The 20,158-nt window shown below is 47.3% G+C and overlaps 1 protein-coding gene across 1 annotated transcript in view; it reads right to left on the reverse strand.

Moving 5' to 3' along the window:
- Window positions 1–20,158, reverse strand: part of MDGA1 (MAM domain containing glycosylphosphatidylinositol anchor 1) — a 126,950-nt gene that overhangs the window by 59,563 nt on the left and 47,229 nt on the right. Inside the window, exons 5-8 of the mRNA XM_088524267.1 lie at window positions 19,593–19,725; window positions 13,982–14,251; window positions 13,270–13,599; window positions 9,784–10,077 (exon numbers count right to left, since the gene is read on the reverse strand). Of these exons, the coding sequence (XP_088380393.1) occupies window positions 9,784–10,077; window positions 13,270–13,599; window positions 13,982–14,251; window positions 19,593–19,725 (1,027 nt within the window). The remainder of the gene's footprint in view (window positions 1–9,783; window positions 10,078–13,269; window positions 13,600–13,981; window positions 14,252–19,592; window positions 19,726–20,158) is intronic.

The following is a 20,158-nucleotide window of genomic DNA, read 5'->3' on the forward strand; positions in this document are numbered from 1 at the left end:
TGCTATTCTGCTCACTGCTCTTAGGCACCCCCAGGAGTCCTCCAGCGGGGCTGAAGGAAACGCTTTGCTCCCGTGCCGGGAGGCGGGAAGCGGGTGAGGGATGGCATGGGAGCTCTGCTCCGGCTTGCTCTCGCAGACCTTGCGTGCCACAGTTCACAGGCTGAACGCTACAGCAGAAAAGCAGAACCACGGGCATAATGTCACAGCTCCACACATCTTCTGTCAGCATAAACGCCCAGGCAGGAACAGAGCCCCAGCTCCCCCCACACGCCCTGAGTGAGGGCTGCTGTCTTGGGCTCCCCCATGAGCAGGGGCAACTCTCCCTCCTCCCTGCACCTGAGGCTTTTCTGCAGAGATTGAGAGCTATAAGAAAACTACTTTTGCCCCCCACCTCCATCTCCTCCTAGGTCCCCCAGTGAGTCCTGGACTATGGCATCTCTCTCCCCTTAACAGCACACTCAGCATGCTGCTTTACCAGTCCCCAAGAAGAATTTCATGGGGACAGGGCTTTCCCTCCATCCTATGATCCCAGACCTAAACAAGAGAGCTGAGAGCAGCCTTTTAATTCCCATTATCCACCACCTCCCTCACCTCGTATCTTCTGATGCCAGTGATATATCTCAGCTGTCACTATAGCACAGGCCGTCCCAAATCTGCCTTGCTCAGGTGCCAGCTGCAGCTTTATTTGCTCAACCATATAAACAAACTTTCCTGTCCCAGCTTCCCATATCCCCAATCTAGGATCCCAAACTCAAGGCCTTTCTCTTTCAAACAGATTTATTTCGCCCAACCTATACCAGCAGCTACCATCTCTTCCTCTCCCTGCAAACTTGGACCCCAGCCCAGATACCTATGGGGGCAGTGCAGCCCAAGAGAGAAAGCTTGGAAACTGCTACTGTGCAAAGCAAGGGGGTAAGTGCCTGGCAGAAACATGCCAGCATTTAGAGAGGAACCTAAGTTAGACCTCCCTGCAAACAGAAGCAGAACCTGAACAAGCTCTCCCTCCAGCCACACTGCTTTGATGTAGATGTTACTACCAGTTATACCCGTACTACAGTTGACAGATCTTTTATCCAGGTGGTTTCGCCTATAGCCCGAACCCAGACAATAACCATAGGCCTCAAAAAAACAGTGGCTGCTTCAGATTTGAGGAAGTACAGGGGAGGATTGACAGTCCTCAGGCCACAGTGCACCCCTGTGGTTTAAGGACAGGTATACATTTGAACCAGACCTGGACATTCACTTCTTTGGAGGAGGCCCAACACAAAATGTTTGAGAAGATTCTGGAGTTGTTTTATCTTCACAAGTTAACATATAGAGGTAGGTCCTGACAGGAGAATAGCTGCCTGGGCAGCAAGATCTTAAAATGAGTGTCTGAATTAGAAGAGTACTAGGTGTGGTGTTCAGCCCCGAGGGGGCCACAGAGGCTGAGTAATTGTCCAAAGAGAGAGGATGACCAAGACCGTCTGTCATCCACGGTGCTCACAGGGCTCCTCCCTCTCCCTTCCTGTCAAGATGCACAGCTTCTTTTCATAACGTTAAGGTGCTCTTCCTGGAGAGTCTGCCAAAAAAAAGAGGATCCAGGCAGCTTTGTACCTGGAAAGTGTATTTGTTTCTCTCAGCAATAGACAAGAAATAGACTAACCAATTTAAACCAGCTCTCTTTTGGAAACAAATTAATGTCTCTAGACTAGGCACTCTCACTCAGGTGGTCTTTACAGCCACAGAGGCATTTACAGACAAGCAACGAGACGCACAAAGGCCGAGGAGCAGCTCAGGCGGGCGGCTACCAGACACAGCCGACCTCGGTCCTGTCTCTGAAGAGGGTTCCTCAGCGCCACCCTCCTGAGGCGCACACCTGGGTACCCAGCGCAGAGCTCAGCGAGAAGAGGCAGTGCCAGGCCTCCCAGCACTGTGTGTCTCACCTGGGCAGTGCCAGGCCCCCCAGCACTGTGTGTCTCACCCGGGCAGCGCCACACACCAAACGCGCCAGCTCTGCCCCATCAGCTCCCAGTCTCTGCTGCTCCAGAGAATTCACTCTGCCATCTGGAACCGTTTTTTTTCTGTCTCAAGTCTCGTATATCTCTTGGCCGCCACAGCACACAGACATGCTCTGTCAAACCAATTTTCATCAAAGAGGTAAACCGGAAAAGCTCTCAGGGCATAAGGGAGACTTCCCAGGAACATCCCAGTGAGCAGCAGCATGTGGGAACATTCCCAATGCAGCGGCAAGCATAGGGAAGAGACCAGGGCCCAGTGGAGAAAGGGAAAAAAAATCATCCAACCTCTTTACACTAAGACTTCTTTACTCCAAAGCTGTGCACACCAAATGCTACAAAAAAGCCGCATGGGGAATCCTGGTGCTTTAATTGCAAGCATAGAGACTGCAAATATGGTCACGAAGAGAGATGCTTCCACTGAGCAAAGGACCAAAGCTCCTTAAAGCATCAGCTAACTGCCCCTCAGAGCCAGGAGGCTAGCAGCAGAGTAGGGCCAAAAGGTCCTAAACAAACAGGAGTCATCCTCATTTCAGCTACATTTGATAGGACCTCATCTCAAGAGTCAATCTGAATAGCAGCGTAAGCGCTGTCATGTTCTCTCTGCCAGCCAAACCCCAGCACCAATAGAAAGTAATTGTAAAAACAAATCCAAGGCTAACTAAGCCCTTGTGGTTGTTACTGTGCTCTGAACCATGGCCATTTGGGTTTACAGCCATGATGGGGTAAACCTGATTACTGCTTCAGCCTGTCCTTCGAGTGACAGCTCTAATTAGCTGTTAGCACCAGGCGCTAGGAGATGGCATGAGCAATCCTACCACTGCACAGCTGAGGACAGGGCTGTATGCACAAACACAGACACTAAGCAACATAATCCTAGATGCATTACTATTTAAATGAAAGCATGCTGACAAACAGGAGTGAAACTGTGCTCTTAAAAAGGCCCTTTTTTGTGTGTTTTGGTAGAAACACATAGAAAGATACTTTTAGCGTGATCAGAGAGACAAATTAGGGAATAAACAGGGGGAATATTTGTCAAAATGGGACAAGATTGCAAGTTCAGGCTTTGTCTATTCAGGCCGATGGCTTAAGGTCATGAAAATGGCTGCATTTTTTTCCAGTAACAAAACTTTCCTGCTTGGTAAAAAATGAACTTGAAGATAGCGTGGTTTCCCCTGGCTTTAAATACAGACCTACCCTCTCAGAAATTTCACTGATCCTTAAGCCTTTGATGTTTTAAATTCAACCAGAGGATCACAAAGCTCTGGAGGCTATGAAAGACTGGGGAACAAGAACAAGAATGACCAGTAGTATGTTAAATGGAGATCCTGGAGCGTGAATGGAAGGTCAGGAAAGCTCCAGCCCCTGCAAGGGTAAAGAAGTTGCCTTCTGCCTCTAAGGCAGCTTCTGAAACGCAGATGTCAGCCTGGAATGGGGCATCAGGATGGGCTTTCCTGACAAAAATAATAATTCAAAAAAAAATGAAACAGACACTATTAATAATTACACTCACAAATGAAACCAGCCAGGTTTAAAATTCTTAGCAGATGGCTCCATACTCCAGCTCACATGGTCAAATCTAGCAAGTGGAAGAAACCAGCTAGGCCAGAGACACGGGTCAGCTAGCGCTGGCCACATATCGTCTCATTTCTCCTAGATCTTCACATAAGCAGCAACAAGGACTGCAGGGAGAACCCCAGAGCCAAAAGTCCTGCTCACTCTGAAAAATGATCTCCATGCCAGGGGAATGTCTCAAGAGCGCTTTTAATGGAGCAGTTAATATCCAAGCTTATGTTTCAGAGGGGGGAGGGCACCAGCCAAAGCACTGACATTGAGCGATGGCTTCAACAGCTGATCGAAACAGTGTTTAATGCATTCCCATTTCCAGTTGTGTAGCTCCAACGATGCTTCTTACTTATTTACAGTATCACTCCCCCCACTCCTGCCCTTCTGTTTGCTACACAGATAGCAGGGAAAATTGATGCTGACTATCACCGGTCTGACATACAGCACTGCCAATGGGTTCAGCAGGATTTTAGAGAGGAATGAGTCAACGGCGTGTGACCAGGAATAACATTTGCCAGCCTGTAAGCTTGGATAGCAATACGTATCTGTGTGCACCAGAACACTTCTTCAAGTGACAAGGACAACAGATCTCGCAGTGATTATTCTGGCTGCCTTCCAGGTGGGGGTAGAGTCAAACCTGATGGTCATTGGCCTAAGGCAATGCCCGTGTCTAGGACTAAGCAATGTCTCCTGAAATCCTATTAATTACAGTAATTGTCCCAGTGAAGAGAATGTCAAACTACTTTCCTACTTACACCAAATATTCAATATACTTTGCGGATAAAATACAATAATCCACCAGCTGCTCCATGTGTCAAAACTCTACCTAAGAGCGATAGGATGAACTCTTTGGAGATCAATCCCAGATTACTCGTGGGCTATTATTTTGGATTCAGACAGGGTCAAATTTGCACAGCAGGTTATTCCAGGAAAGAAAGCATTCAGATTAACATGGATCCATTTTCTGGTTTTCCCTGCTGCTAAGATCTCACTTGCAGCATGACCCAACAGGAAGAAAGAGGATCAACTTTCAATTCAGACTGCTGAAAACAAAGTCAACTCTAAATGTCTCTTCCTCTCCTTCTGGGCACTTATATATTGTCCTGCCAAGGACAAGAATGGCATCTGCAATATTCCAATAATCAGAACTTGGTGAACTAGTTGCATCTCTCAATAGATTAGACAGGACTGCTGTGCCGTAAGACTATCACTTTTCCTTATACATGGGGCTTTGGCATCCAGCCGAGAGGGACAAGCTATTCGGGTAATCAATAGTCTCCAAAGGTATAAAGTCCTCATCTGCAACACCAGCACATTCCTCCTCCTCATTAGGGAGGAATTCTGACTTCAGATAACAGTGGAGGCAAGGAGCCACAGAGAGGGCAGTCCCCAGTGTTCTGGTTAGAGGCGAGCATTTCCCACTGGCAGAGCAATGCAGGCAGTAAGAGCAGACGGGGCAGTAGGAGGGCTCAGGGCTGAGGGGCTGCAGACCCTCTTCTGCAGCCATAACCACAGTGGACTGTGGCCGCTCAAGACTCCACTTCCCTGGTTAGCTTAGCCTGGTTAGTGTGAAGGCTGCCACTGCCAATACACTGTTGAACTGCTTTTCACTCACATCTCCATTTCCATTTCAGTCTTTTTCCCTGCTTAAGGGGGGGAAAAAAAAAGGAGTCAAGGCAAAACTGCCCAGCACAGTCAGCTGCTCCAGTCTCACCTGGCCCCTCTCCTGCCTACAAAGTCAGCGAGTGGGCATGAGATCCCACAAGCCATGGGATGGTGGGTAGTGAGTATGAAGCTCAACCCCTTTACTCCTGCTCATCTTTTCAGCTTGGCTGTCCTCTACAAGTCTGCAGGGGACAACCAGCTGCTGCAAGGCCCATCAAATGGAAAGACAACCTGAAGGGATAGATATGCCCCACAAAATTCCTGTCTTCATCACATCCCATTCATGTACAACACTCTACATCCTGGGATCTGATGCCATGGGTATGGGTACATTCCTCCATCTTCTGACAACAGCCAAGCTGCCCAGCCTCTTCCTGCCCCCTATACTGAGGCCAGGTCCACTGCTGGAGGGAAAAATGAAATTAAGCATTTCCTTCAGAGAAGCATGGCAGATGGAGGTCTGGATGCACTGCAAGTCACTGAGGCACCAGAACAAAAAATTGAGAGACTACAGGAGATGGAGACTTCCACTGCTGCCCATGACTTCCACTGCTGCCCATGACTGAGTCCCCATAATGCCACCAACCCACAGGCAGCACAGTATGGAGAATTGTGGCCCCAGTTCTATGCCTCGGTAATTGAGAAGGGAGTCCATCAAGCAAGGTCTTCTTGACCTGAAACAGCAAGTAGTGAAGGGCACAAGAAAGGATAAATGGATCAGTAAGGACATACTTGAGTAGATGCATCAAGGATGGGGTGGGATGAGGAAGCAAGATAGAGGTGGACTATAGCAGAGCTGTCTGGTACTTATGAAATGGTGTTCAGGCTTGACAAAGTGTCAGGGCTGACACAAATATCATCCAAGCAGGATAACGCACTTGGGTTGCTATTTACACCACACTGTTACATGAGCCTCTAACAAAGCAAATGTCACATCACCATGATAAAACAGTGGTCTCAAGGGCTGATTCTTGCAAAGCCTGGACTTTAGAGTCACTTCTATTATCTGTAAACCATGGAATAGCTATTTTGGCCAGACTTCTAGCACACAGGGCTGAAATATTTTTGCAATTAATTGTCATGTCCGTGCTAGATTTGCATCTAGGTATCATCATTTCCACTGATGCACAGGCATGCAAGCTTTCTCTTTTTTGCCTTTCACACATGCTAGTTAAAATGCCATTCTGTGTTCCAAAATCTAGAGGACTACGCATTTTCAAGCCCACAATATGTTTTACAGCTCTACATTGATTTCATCTGCACAGGGTGACCCAGCCTGATTTTAAACCCACATCTGCAGAGGATTCATTTTTCTGCTGGGGTTTTCTTGAGAGAATACCTAGCTCTGAAAAAAGCCTGGACAATAGCATTAGCAATAAGATTGATATTATTAATAAAAATACTCTGCTCTTCTATGACTACTTTTATTTAAAGATTTCAAACTGCTATCTTTATTACTTCTCACAAATCCTCCAAAAGACAGGTCAGTTTTATTCCTGTCTTAAAGAAACAGGAAAAGACAAGAAATTGTCACTCCAATTGGTAACTAGATTCCCAGAAGCTCTGACAAGCTCAGTCTCTGGCTCTAGCTAGTATATAACATTTCTTCATCCTGATCATAGAGCTATGAGGCTGCAAGAACTTTTATGAACTTATTAATCTTCCAAAGCTCTCCAGTTCGGATTGAGAAGTCCAGGGAACAGAGGATCCAGCCTATCACAAAGCCTATGATAGACAATTACACCTTGTAAGATAAGAGCAGCTTTTTCTACTCTTAAAAACAATAAAAATAAAAATAAAAATACCAAACATTTCTTTTTGACAACTGACCTGTTCTTTTTGTCTTCTTATTCTCCCCTTTCCCATACTGCAGTGCAGTTGGCAAAGCCTATTTCTGGGATGGTTTTTTACGATACAGAACTATATGCATGAGGGTGAGGGGAGAAAAAGAAAAGAGAAACACAGAAACAGGTTCTGACATCTAATCAGATCTGCCGTATTGATTTTGCAACTAGCTTTGGAGCAAATCAGAGAAACCACCACTTTACCAGCCCGGCTTCGCTCTTCCCTTGCGCGAGCCGGTTCGAAAGGCGCTCGCAGGGACACGGACGGCAAGGCCCGGCCGCCTGCACGCGCGTGGCCACGGGCACCCGCAGCCTGTGCGCACACACACACAGACACACACACCACCCGTGTGGGCACTCGGATGGAGGGGAAGCACGGGCTGGGAGGAGGTGGGCGAAGCACTTATCACAGAGGCTGCAGGAGCCTCACGATTCCCATTTCTGACAAGATTAGAATTCCAGAGCAAGCGACCGAACTAATGAGCTGCCCCAGCTGGAGAGCAGTGTTTCAATTAACCACAGCAGGCCCCTGCCAGGGCACCCACCCCCTTCCAACCGCATGAAGAAGATGGAAAGGCGTAAACAGGGAGTATATTTTTCTCTTTTTTCCTTTGAGGCGGTAGGGTCTACAAAGGAGATGGGGGCGATGCTTGCTGTATTTACTTGCTTTGCAGTTTGCTTTTCATGCTGAGGGAAGTAGCAAATTGGCAGTCCCAAAACCAAAGCTACCTGCTCAGGCACAGAACAGACTGTGCCCCTGTAAGCTCCTTCCACAGTTTCTAGGCAGGAGGAGGCAGCTCAGTCTGCTGGAAGCTCAGTACATAACCCAGAGCCAACTAAGGAACTTACTGAGAAGGGAAGAGGGTAGTTTGGGTGGGCTACCACATGGACTACCATTACTTAGGTTACTACTATTACTTGGGTAAAATCACCACGAAGCATTCTTATTAGCCAGAGGGAGAACTGTCAGAAGAGCGTGCTGAATGGCTCTTTAAACTGTACTGAAGTCAATTGTATCTCTGCCTTCCCAGGGGTCACAGTCAAGGGGTCAGCCCTACAACAGCTCCTGGCTCCTACCTACCATCTCTCTTGCATGAGGAGTGGGTACTCTCCCTCCTGGTCAAGAGGGTGGGCTGTGATTTCCCTCCAGACCATCTAATAAACCCACATCAATCACAGGCTCAGCAGGTCCATTCTCTCTCCAAGGGCAGTGGCAGTCTGTAGGGACCACACAGCTTCCGCCATACACCAACAATGAACGGGGGACCTGGCAGGTCAGATGGGGCAAAAATTTGCTGTGGAGTAAAGAGCCATCTCACATGAGTTCCTGCAGTGAGCAACAGTGTCCTTCTTTCCTGTGTGCCAGTGGGCACTTTTATACTTGTCCCAGCCTAAGCTTCCAGACACGCTTAAACCAAGAGCTGCAACTCCAACCTATCTAGGGGAAACTTCTCCACACACACTTACCTAGCTTAAAATCTACATAAATTGCCCTGTCTGCATCCTGTAATTCCTTACATGCTCTTAAACGGACAAACAGATTGTTTCAAAGGGGTCTCTTTGAATATTCAAAGTTCCTGCAGGGTTTGGTTCGTCTCTGTTAGTTACTGCTGTGCTCCCAACAGCTCACATCTGTCACCGGTGTGTGTCTGGTTGGCTTCAGACAGGTTATCAGCTGAGGTTTCACTTCACTTCTCCCAGGGTGATCGGCCTAGGAGGAGGGTGGCAGCTGTGCCTAATGAGCACTGCTGTGCTGGGCTGTGCATGGAGGCTCTTCACTCACAGCCTTGAGACAGCACATCCGGGTGCAAATTAACCCGCTCCCTACCATTCCCATGTCTGCCGGGGTCCCGGGAAGATTCCACAGGAATCCTGCAATCATGCCCTCCCGATGCGATGGGCTCTGCATGAAAGGATGCTCCTCTCCTGTCAAAACACCTCAACAGCCAGCAGCTGAGTGGATGCACTTCTGTGGAGGGAGGGAGGAACTGCTACAGGGAAAGGATTGAGACAGTCACGCAGCGCAGACATCCTTCCCTCCACCTTCCCCTTTATGTGCAGGTATCACCTGCAAGTGGGGCTGGCAGCACCACTCATTACTGAAATTACCCAGCACACCACATGCTATGAATCAGTTTTCTGTTAATTGCAGCTTTACTGCATGGAAACCATTTGGGATTATGTATTCCTGCTAGGGTCTGCTTAGTGCTGATTTTGTTGTGATTGTGGTTACCCCTCACAGGGGAATATTCAGGCAAAATGGTTCAGGCACATACAAAAATGACAGCTGGGAGAACAAAGTTGCACAAGGGGTGATGGGGTGGAAACGGTCTAATTAACACCCATTTGACGCAATCTGATACAAAATGCTTAACTTTACAGTCATACTAACACGTCCTGAATGTATTTTGTATGTAGGCAATGCACACGAACACCTGGCACAGCTGTTGTACAGAGAACTAACTACCCAGAGGGGAAAGGAGAGCAGTGTGTATGAACACACACAACACCCTCCTCCCTGCCACTCATCACACGCTGACCCTTAGGCCACTTAAATATATGCTGTTCAGTGGGCACCCCAAATGAAAGCGATGTCTCTGCTAACCCTGGTAAGAAAGGACAACCTGTCCAAAAGCAGCAATGAGCACGTGAACGCCTAGCCCACAGGCTTTGCGCACACGAGCGCTCCAGCACCACTCGGTAATACTCACACTGCACGTTGAGCTGCACCAACGCTTCCCGGGGCCTGATGTTAAAGCCGTTGTACCTGGCTGTCTGACACTTATAGGTGCCGCTCATTTCTCGGTTCACGCTCTCCAGGCGCAGCTTCCCGTCGTACGTCTCCACCGTCATCGTCCCTGAAGGCATGGGTGTTTCCTTGTCTACCCGCGACCACAGGATGGGTGGCTTGGGCTTCCCTCGAACGTCGCACTGCAGCTCGGCCCTGGAGCCCTCCCGGACAGTGATGGTGGACTGGCCTTTGGGGACACTGATGGTTGGCGGCACTAAAGTGAAGATAAGAAGGGACTGCTTTTACTCCTGGTTTCCAGCCAGCGAGGAACACTGAGAGATGCTTGTATCCAAGCCACCCTGCAAGTCCTAAACTCCCAAAGCTCTCTACTCAAAGTGGTACAGGCAGGACCAATGCCATCTTTACAGGGACACGTGTCCTATAAGTAATGCACAGATTTGAAGCTGTAAAGCACCAAAGGAGACCCCTGCCAATGCCAACAACAAGGGCCAGCTGTACTGGGACATTCCTCAGCTCCGACTTCATCAGATGCAAAATGCTGTTAAACAGCAGGGCTAGCACTAATGAACCCCAAGGCAAAAGCCTCTTTGATCCATTTTTTTTTTTTTTGCATTTCTGGCCAGTGAATTTCCCTGAATGGAACTTCAAACTTTTCTGGCCAGGAAAGAAAATTCACATCTGCCAAAGCACTAATTACCTCACATGCATTAGTGTGGAGCCAAGGCCCATAGGGTTAACACTTTGTACATCTGATCTCCAGCCTTGTCAGACATCCAGGACCCCTTTCCTCTCCCAAGCCGCAGCAAGGAGCCAGTTCTTTTAAAATGCCTGCTTACTTTTACGTGTAGATTTACAGCACATTGGTTTTCTCTGACTCACTCAAGGGAGAGATAGGTCCCAACAAAGACTACTCCTGTGTATCCCTTCCAGGCTTGGCTGAGAACAACTCAAACAGCAGAACTGCTGCCTGGCTGGGGCCAGAGAGCTAAAGTCACAGGCCCTTTATTCATTGACAAACAAAAGTGATCAAAGAAGCCCAAAGAAATCTAAAGGGCTGCAACTAAAAGGAGCAGAGATTTCAGGGGGAACTGATTTGTTGTTCATGCCCTCAGTTTCACCAAGAACCCAGGAAATGGATGTTCATGTTGAAACTCATGTAATATTGACATAGTATTTGTATTAGGCTTCAGTAAACACAGCCGTAATCTTTTTGTGGAAAGCTCCTGTCTCAAGTGTTTTAGCTGGTGATAATGGCACTTGGATTGATGATTCCAAAATTGCCAAATACTTGACTTCCTTTTAAAACAAAGTTCAGAACTACAGAAGCAGTAACAGTCTGATCTGACCAATATTAACTCAATTCAGCTCCAGCAACAGAGAAAATAATTGTACACGTTAGAGCCCACAACTGTTTTAATAGCAAATTTAGGATGGCTCAAGTCCAACCTCCCTCAGTAGTGACTCCCCTGTGAAATTGAGAGGCCACATATTCAATCTGCAGGTCTGCCATGGACTAGGAAGTTTTATCATAACCTGTTCCACATGATGCGAAGGGACAACAGTGCTCTCACTGCCTGGCATTGCGAGTGGCTGCTCACCTGGCGAGAGGCAATTTTCTTCATGGGAAAGTTGCAAACTGCATTCAAACACCTTTCTTAATTAAAGCCATCTCCTCCAAGCTGCTCAGCGGAGGGATCCACCTTGGTGAGCTCAGACCTCATAGCTGTGTGGAAGCAGGGCTGCTTCGATCCTGCTTCGATTTGGCCCCTGGGGAAAACCCAGTGAGTTTTCACATGGCACCCCCACACCAGAGGCTCCTTGCTCCCCAGGGGGATAAGGAGGCTGCATGGACCTTTTCTGCTGATCAAGCTGCATGTGGGGCCGCTCTGATGGGAGCGGCAGCTTTTATTCCCCAGGAGGTCTGCTGGCCCATGCTGATGAAGAGGAGCTTCAAAATGCCTCACACTGCCCTCCAGCCCTTCCTCGGCAGGGACATCCTCACAGGGCTCACCCTTGACTGGCAGGGCCAGATGAGGGGCAACCCTGACGGTAGCGTCCCCTTGGTGCCTCTGCCAACAGACTGCCCAGCCTGGCGGTGGAGACATCCAGGATCTCCAGTCCTGCCACCTCCCACCCTTGCAGTCTTATAGACAACTGCACTCTGCCATCTAGTGATCTCGGGCAGAAAGGATTGCTCCTGGCCACAGCAGCCACGCGACGACTGGGAGCCCCATGTTTCTGCTGACCACCAGGTACCAGGGTTGGGCTCCCATCCTGGTTCCCAGCAGGTCAGTGGGGCAGTCTTCATTGGCACAGACACGGCCCCACCTGCCACGGCTGTTAGCAGGAAGGGGACACTGGCCACCAGCATTTCACAGGTCTATGGCATGGTCAGGGCTTGGTCTTGGGGTTTGCTAACAAGTGCTCACAGCAGACCTTTGAATGGGACTGACCCAAGCACTTCTGCCAAGAGCCACAGCATTCCCAACACAACAAAAGCCAGTCCCGATGCTTTATCTAAGCAAGTAAATAAGGTCCAGAGACCATTAGAGATTAAGTTGAAAAATTCTGTGACAGTTCAGGACAGACTCTTGAGGCAGCTAGGTTCCCTCAGGAGCTCTAAAATTATTAGCTCAAGGCCACTCTATCATCCCCTTGAGGTCCAAGGAAGGCTGCAAGATGAGAAGGAAATAACAGAGAGCAAAGCTGGATCCCCTGCTTCACCAGAAGCTCAGAGGCAGGCCTGAGACCAGGTATTACAGTCATTAGAGGTGACCGACACACCTGAGACTGAGTCCTGTTCTCACCAAGCCACAGGAAGAGGGAGCAGTGGATATTGATCTTGATTTTAAGGAGGGGAGGCATTTCTAGTGTTTGGACTCCTGCAGAGAAAACCCAACACAGATTACAATTGCTCCACAAAATGTGAAGGCTCTTCACAATCTGTTGCAACAGGTGACACCATTCTCCCAGACACAGCTCTGAGAAAGGGACATTCCTCATAAGCAAAGCCAAAGTGAGTGAAGAGCAGCATCTTTTATCTTATAGACTCCCCTCAACCAAAGAGGTTTGGGAAATCTGGTGAAATTCCACTCCTTCTTTCTTCTTTGGCAATATATCCTCATTTGGTGGCTTCTTCAAACAATCATACCCTAAAGCTGTCTCTGTGGCTCTGGCTAGATTGTGCTTTAGACTTTTCACTGGGAGAAAGCACAAAGGAACATCTTGTCGAGGAACAGCACATCTGGAAGAGGAGCTGTAACTACTACCCATCTCCAGCCACAGCCCAATGCTTGCATGAGGATATAGTAGTTTTCCCCACTGTGGTCCAAGAGGTTTGTGTAAGGTCCCTCAAAAGAACAGAGGGACTGGGTAGAGGACAGATAGCAACATCAACCATGACACTTGCTCCCCAAGACCCTCAGCCACCACCAAGAGAGCTCACCTGTCTCTGAGGAGATGTTCACCTCCACACTGAGGTCTGGGATGGGTGCTCCCTGGAAGGTAGCCACGCACAGGTAGGTGCCATAGTCACTGAACCTCAGGTCAATTATTTCCAGGCTGCAGGTCACAGGTGGGAGCTCGGGGTCGTTCCTGGTGATAAGCAACCGGTCTGAGAACCTGGCTGGTTTCCCGTTCTTATACCAGGAGTAGACAACCTTCTCCTGGGGGACAGCATCCACGTGACATGAGAGCTTCAAGTCTTGCCCTAACTGGATACTCTCGCTCTCTTTAATCACATCAGGGGTGATTTGGAACGTGGCATTCTTCATGGCTGGGAGGAACACAAGTGCAAAACCAGTTAGGAACAGCAAAATGTCCTGCAAGGGACAGGACACCAGCCCTTTGTTCCTCAGGAAGGCGCATCTGCACAAAATCTGTCCCAAGATCTCGTCCCACTGTGATTTCACAACAGATCCCTAAAGCCTTACATCAGTCAGGCTGGGATCATTCTCCTAGAACAGTGCTATGGCCCCAGTAGCCCTGGAGCAGTTGCAGGTCTGAGAGCAAAGGAACTTGCACAACATCTTCTCCAGAACAATGATCTCTGCTAAATATCACATTCACCCTAGGCTGTACAAGAACAATCAGAAGAAATGCAAATGTAGCCTCTCCATTCCAGAAATCCATCCACTGAAAAAAAGAGAGCAACTTACATCGCACCAGAAGGTTCACTGTCTTCTTTGCTGGGTTCCCCACATTGTTGATAGCAGTGCAGTTGTAGTAGCCCGAGTCCTCCACGCGGATCTTCCAGATGCTGAGGTTGCCTCCTCGCACAAGGCTGTTGGGAGGCATCGGGCTAGGTGAGTGAGACCAAACGACTTCTGGCTGCGGGTCACCACCTACCAGAGAGCACTGCATGGTGATGTTGTCACCAGGATTGACCACCAGTGTCTCATTGACTGACAGCTTCAAAGCAGGTGGGGCTGGAAGAGAACAAAGAGGGACGATTTGAAGTGTGAGGAAGACCCACTCACCTGCCCATGCAAAGCTTCATACTTTCTAGGATTTGTTCTTAAAGAAATCTGATTTGAGCAGGAAGAACCGGAGGGATCCATGAATTCATTACACATACAAAGTGACTGTGAACCTAAAACATCATCATTACTATGGTTTTGAGTCAGAGCACACTGCTCTGTTATGGTTAGGAAACAGCAAAGGCAGAACCTCACACAGAGCCAGAATGGAGATGATACCCGAAATATTCCATGATTAGTGGCAGTAAGGTAGAAGGGTATGGAGGGCAACAGCGGCTCAGCATTACTTTCCTGTAGTGCACCCCAGCCCACTCCTCTGCAGATACCACAGTGCCTTCTGCTCATTCTGTATTTAACATTCCTGGCTCTAAGCAGGGCCTCCAGAAGCAGGACTGAAGTAAAAGGTCAACTGGTTGCTGCTACTGGAGCACCTGTATTCCCCTCCTATAATGCTGTTGCATGAATCAAAAGCCAGTCTGCCTGTACCTTGGGCAGGAACATCACACTGGACTGAGCCCTCGGGAAGGGAAAAAATATATATATATCAAGAGATTCATTGTGACCAAGCACAGGAAGCTGCAGCCATGCACTGAGCTTAGCATTTGGGTCCTGATCTAAAGCCTGTTGGGAAGTCTCTGGAATTTCAGTGTACAGCAGACAATTGCCATCCTCCCAAGAGAGGTGAGGGCAAGCACTGGCTCCTCCTGCCTGACCATCTGGCACTGTGGGGATGTACCCCTGCTAGTAGAAGCCAACCTGGCAGAGCGGTATTCCTAATTGGATGCCCAGATTGAAAAATCACATCCGATTTGCACGCAGCTCTCAAACTCATGTTCGTCTTTCATCTGTACATAGACAGACCAGGTACCTCACAGGACTAATTTACCCAATGCTACTTCCAATAGCTCTAGGATTTCAGACACCAACGGGGTCAGAGAATGACAAGGCAGAACAGCAGCACAGTATATAGGCACATTTAAACCTAGAGAAAAGAGCCCTGAGCCTCAGGGAGTCACGGTGAAGAGGAATGGGCCTCCTTCAGCTGGAGAGGAGAAAGAGAAGCAAAGAGGGTCTATTTCGCCCCAGTGGAAAGAAAAGTCTCAGAGGAGCCTGGTCAATGTCAGCATCCACTCAGACTCAGAATCAGACCGCTCTTCTCATCCAAAAAAGGCGTCATCCAAAAAAGCAGCTTTGAGGAAGGTCTTTCATTCAAAAAGGGATTCAGATAATCGAACATGATGCTCTGCTCCATCTCTCATATCTGAACATGAGAGGCAGTGTCATCTGAAGGCCCTCTAAGTTCAGAAATTGACCTGGAAGAACAGAACTTGTCTGCCCCACAACACACCACGAACAGGAGCTCAGCACCCACTCATTAGCACTCACTTCTACAGCCATCACATACACTTTTCTGTAGAACTGGGGACCCTCTTTTATGATACTGCTTCAATGATTGGGATTGATTCAAAGTATCTGAACAACCTCTCCTTCTTTGAATACCTTAGTTCCTGGGTTTACTTTATTTTATTTCTGCATGCTTCTCACTGTATTTCTTCCCCGCCAGGCTCTTCCAGAACTCACCCCAAAAGCTTCCCTTTGTGTTCTCCATTTCACTTCCTGAAAAGCTCTTTAAAGCCACTGGCTCCATCCAGCCAGAGCTGAGAAAGTAACAGTCCTCCGCACAAAGGTGGGGAAGTGTGTTTCAAGTAACAGCCATAATAATGCAAAATCAGACATTCTTCCATATTCATGAAGCCTGATTTAACAGCATCATTATTTCTGCCTTTCCTCTGCTCGAACCCTGTGTTAATGAGCTGTGCTGGGCTTCTGTTGGATCTCTGATTTACAGTCCCTATAAACAAGTTGAGTAGTGCCGACTACTGCTATGCTGGCATCCTGCTTTGGCAAACCAAACCAAGTGTCCTCCTGCTCATCATGGCACACGTCCTACTCGTGCCAGATGTGGCCAGCTGTGCCAAAGGAAGAAGGCAACACTCTTCTGACAGTTGTACTGGCCATTTTGAGGACTGTGGTTGGAGCCCTTAAATTTTGAAGGGCCACAGCCTTTACTCAGCACCTTTGACAAGCCTCATGGCTGGAGTTTTGAAACAGTGTCCAAGAGCTGGCGCACAGTAAGCAGTCACAGAAGGATTTGTATGTCCCCCTTGAGCTCTGAGTGATTTCCCATGACTCAGTGAAACACAGCGGCTCCTCCTGCTATAAGTGGGCAGGATGTCTTCCTGCTGTTAAAAAGCTGTCACGTGGGTCCCACTGATACTGAGGAGCTGCTCCTGCCATCTAATGCTGAACTGTTCTCAGCTAAGAGCATAGGCAAGGTAGTAGATGCAGTGTCTTGCCTGAGAATCTTCCCCCATCCCCGTCAGAGCTAGAGAAGGACTGAGATCAGTCTACATCCAGATGGAAGACATCACATTTAGAGAGCATGAGTCAGGTCCTGGTTAATATGTAGGGCTCTTGCAATGTTTGAGCTGAACATATCTGACCAGCACTCATCCTTCTGAGCAGTGACATGTTCTAGATTAGGCAACATGAAGTGACATGCCAGGGCCAGCATTGCCTCAGGGCAGGCTGGGCATGTGTTGAGGGACAGGGAACCAGCAAAGCAAGCTCCTATAGTGTGCCACACACAGTGTGCCACAACCAGAGCCCTGGCATGGTCTCCTATTCCCACTCCTGTCAGTGGATAGAGGTTAACAGTACACAGACATTGTTATGCAGGAGATTAATCTCATTTGTTTGTAACCCGTGGCAAATCCTTTTGTTCTTGTCGAAGAAACCTGCTGGCGGAGACTGCCGAGCAGCAAGGGGACCATTAAAAACAAAGAGTCACTTTCAATTCCCTTTGAAGTCCAATTTGCTGCAGTAAAACTGCAGAAGAATTAACCAGCCAAGCTGCTTAACTTCACAGAAATCAAGGGAGTGGAAAACATCAGCCAAACCCCATGAGAGCAAGCAATGGTAACCCAGCTCTGAGGTCGGTGCTGGTCTTGCCACACAGTACCTGCTGCTCTGGAGCCACGGAACAGCAGCAGAGCAGAAGAGAAGGTAAAACCTCCTTCACTTTAAGGCTGCACATCGGGAACCGACTCCCAGCTGCACAGACCAACCTGCCGACGCAGAGCAGGGGAGCACACTGGGCCAAAGCAAAGACCATGGCTAAGGAACAGCAAACAAACTGGGAAGAAAAGATTCCCTTGGCCCAACCTGACCAGATCCATCAGTTCCCCTCAAGGTCTAGAATAGTTGAGGGGCATAAATATTTAAAAGATTGATTTCCATGCACCTCAGGGCCCTTTGGACCTTCCTTAGTGGCAAAAGTAAAGACATCATGAGTGAAGCTGCTCAGAATTCTGGACACGGCCACAGTTAAGGAAGTTGCTAAGGCACAAGGCATAAGAGGGAAAGAGAAGACCTATGTGAAAGGAGGAGAGAATTAAACATTTTTCCTTAAATATTTTCTCATCTACCCACAATGCTAGCTACAGGGTAAGCCTCATAACACAAGCATATTTAACACGAAATGCTATTTAACACAAACCATCCTTACAGCCAACTTCATATTCACCAACAGCTTTGAATAAAATCAGCTATGAACACGAACATTTTTCATAGTTGCTTTGAGCTTGTGGTATTAAGTTGTACTGTAAGTGTGTGTAAATATGCATTTAAACCTTAAAATAAAAAAGGCACCAAATGCATGTGGACCAAGTTCAGAACTTATTAGGTACCAAAGAAGCTGCCGTAAATTCAGTTATATACTCTGATCTCACTTCAGCCTCAAAATACATTTTCCCAGTTTGCTCAGTGAAGGGGTTAGACTGAAATGAAGGATAGTTTCCCTGTGTTTGGGCTAGTAGGGACAGAATGGCCAGAAAAAAATATATTGATTTTCTAATTCTTCAGACAGGAAAACACAGCTGTGTGAGATTCCTTTCTTCTTCAACAGTACAAGGTAAGTTTTTAAAGGGAATATTCCAGCATTCCCTACAGTCTCATTTGGAGATAAACTCAAGCAGCAATAGAAGTTACTTAAGAAATGTTCACAGAGATCTTACTACAAGGAGAATAGTTTTTGTAGAGTCTCCTTCTCTGGAGATCTTCAAAACCCGCTTGGACGCAGTCCTGTGCCACGTGCTCTAGGTGACCCTGCGTGTGCAGGGGGGTTGGACTAGATGACCTCTAGAGGTCCCTTCCAACCTTAAGCATTCTATGATTCTATGACTAACTATAGCTAACTTTTTCTTAAACTCGTTATTTTTTTCTTTCTACATGAAGAGATGCAACCACTGCCAGGTGCCCTGGGCTCAGTCAGATCAATCAACATAACTTATACAGTATTAACAATATCCCATCAACAGTTTGCGACATCAAAAGTGTTCTGTTTCTACTGCACAAAGATGACACCAGGGATACAAACTGCTTTGTGTTACATTAGAGAGGTGAATAATTCAAACAACTACATTGCTTCTCTTTCTGATCATGGAATACCCCAGAGCCAGAAGCAATTTTCTGACATTTATTCATTACTTGAAAATATTCAACATATTTGAGAGATTGTTTTTCTGTTTTGCTTTTTTTTTTTTTTAATGGACAGGTTGCAATCAGGTCCTTGCAAGTATTTGGTATGTGATATTCGATTATCAACTGGTCATGGCAGGTCAAGCAAGAGGCACCACATAGATTTTGTTCAAGACTAGAGGCACACTAGCGCACTGCCAGGACGAATATCAGTATGTAGCTGTAAAAATCTTTATTTTTCTTTTATTGGGAAGATGCTGGAGATATTTGTTTTCCAAAAACATTGGCACCAGCAGAACCAGTTAACTGGGAAGTTCCAGAGTGCAGTCTTGCAAACCAGGCCAGAGTCCCTCATAAATGAAACATTTGTAAGAATTTCAGCAGCATCTGCTCTGCTCTACACTGTATCAAATCTATTTTTAAAGTCACTTAAAATGATAAATAAATAAAAGTGTCTGGATTAAAATCTATGTAGTACCTCAACACCTACTTGTGGTCTGCTTTAATGATCTCCTGACAGACCTGGCCGGGACACCAGCTATAAACAGTGTTAACAGAAATTGAAGTACCCCTGGCCAAAAATATTCTCAATTAAGCGTTTTTTTTTTCTTAACAACATATGTAAGCATGAGGTGATCCGTTAATTGCTGTAGCCCTAGACAGGGTGCAATATTACCTTGTTGAAGAGGTAATAACTGTTTGGCAGGCAAAGCATCAGAGGGCTGTGAGGCTCCTTCATGGTTGCTCTTACCTGTAGTGTTAGTGAGCTTGAAGGTGATCGACTTGTCAGGGATGCTGCAGACGTTACGTACGGACACCTGACACGTGTAGCTGGCATAATCCTGAGGCCGCAAGTTCTTCAACTTCAGGACTTTTGTTTCACCCTGGGAGTTGAGAAAGAAGGAAGCACACAGGGGTGTAAAAGGCACAGCTCTCCACTGCAAGTTCATCTTGCAGAAGTTGAAAACCTTCAAAGTCCAAGACTAGAGCCTGATCTCACACCAGGATAACAGCAGGAGCCCAAATTAAATCAGTGGGATCACAACATGGCAAACCCAGAGCAGATTCAGGTATTAATGTTGGTCAAAATATTCAACCATTACACTGTAAAAATTTACATTAGAGACAAAAAAAACAATTCAGAGAAATATTCAAAGAAACCTTCAAACCTTTCCAATCTAATTTCTCCAGATTTTAATATGATTCATGTTAGCAAAAATCCAGAGTGACTGCACTGACTTTGACAGACTTTTCTCATACTATGGGTAACAAAAATAAAACAAAACAACAACAAAATCGCACTCTGGCAGTCTATTA

Source organism: Tinamus guttatus, unplaced genomic scaffold, assembly GCF_059628265.1.
Source record: "Tinamus guttatus ecotype Peru unplaced genomic scaffold, ASM5962826v1 Tinamus_guttatus_pri_ptg000208l, whole genome shotgun sequence".
In the NCBI taxonomy this organism is placed as follows: Eukaryota; Metazoa; Chordata; class Aves; order Tinamiformes; family Tinamidae; genus Tinamus; species Tinamus guttatus.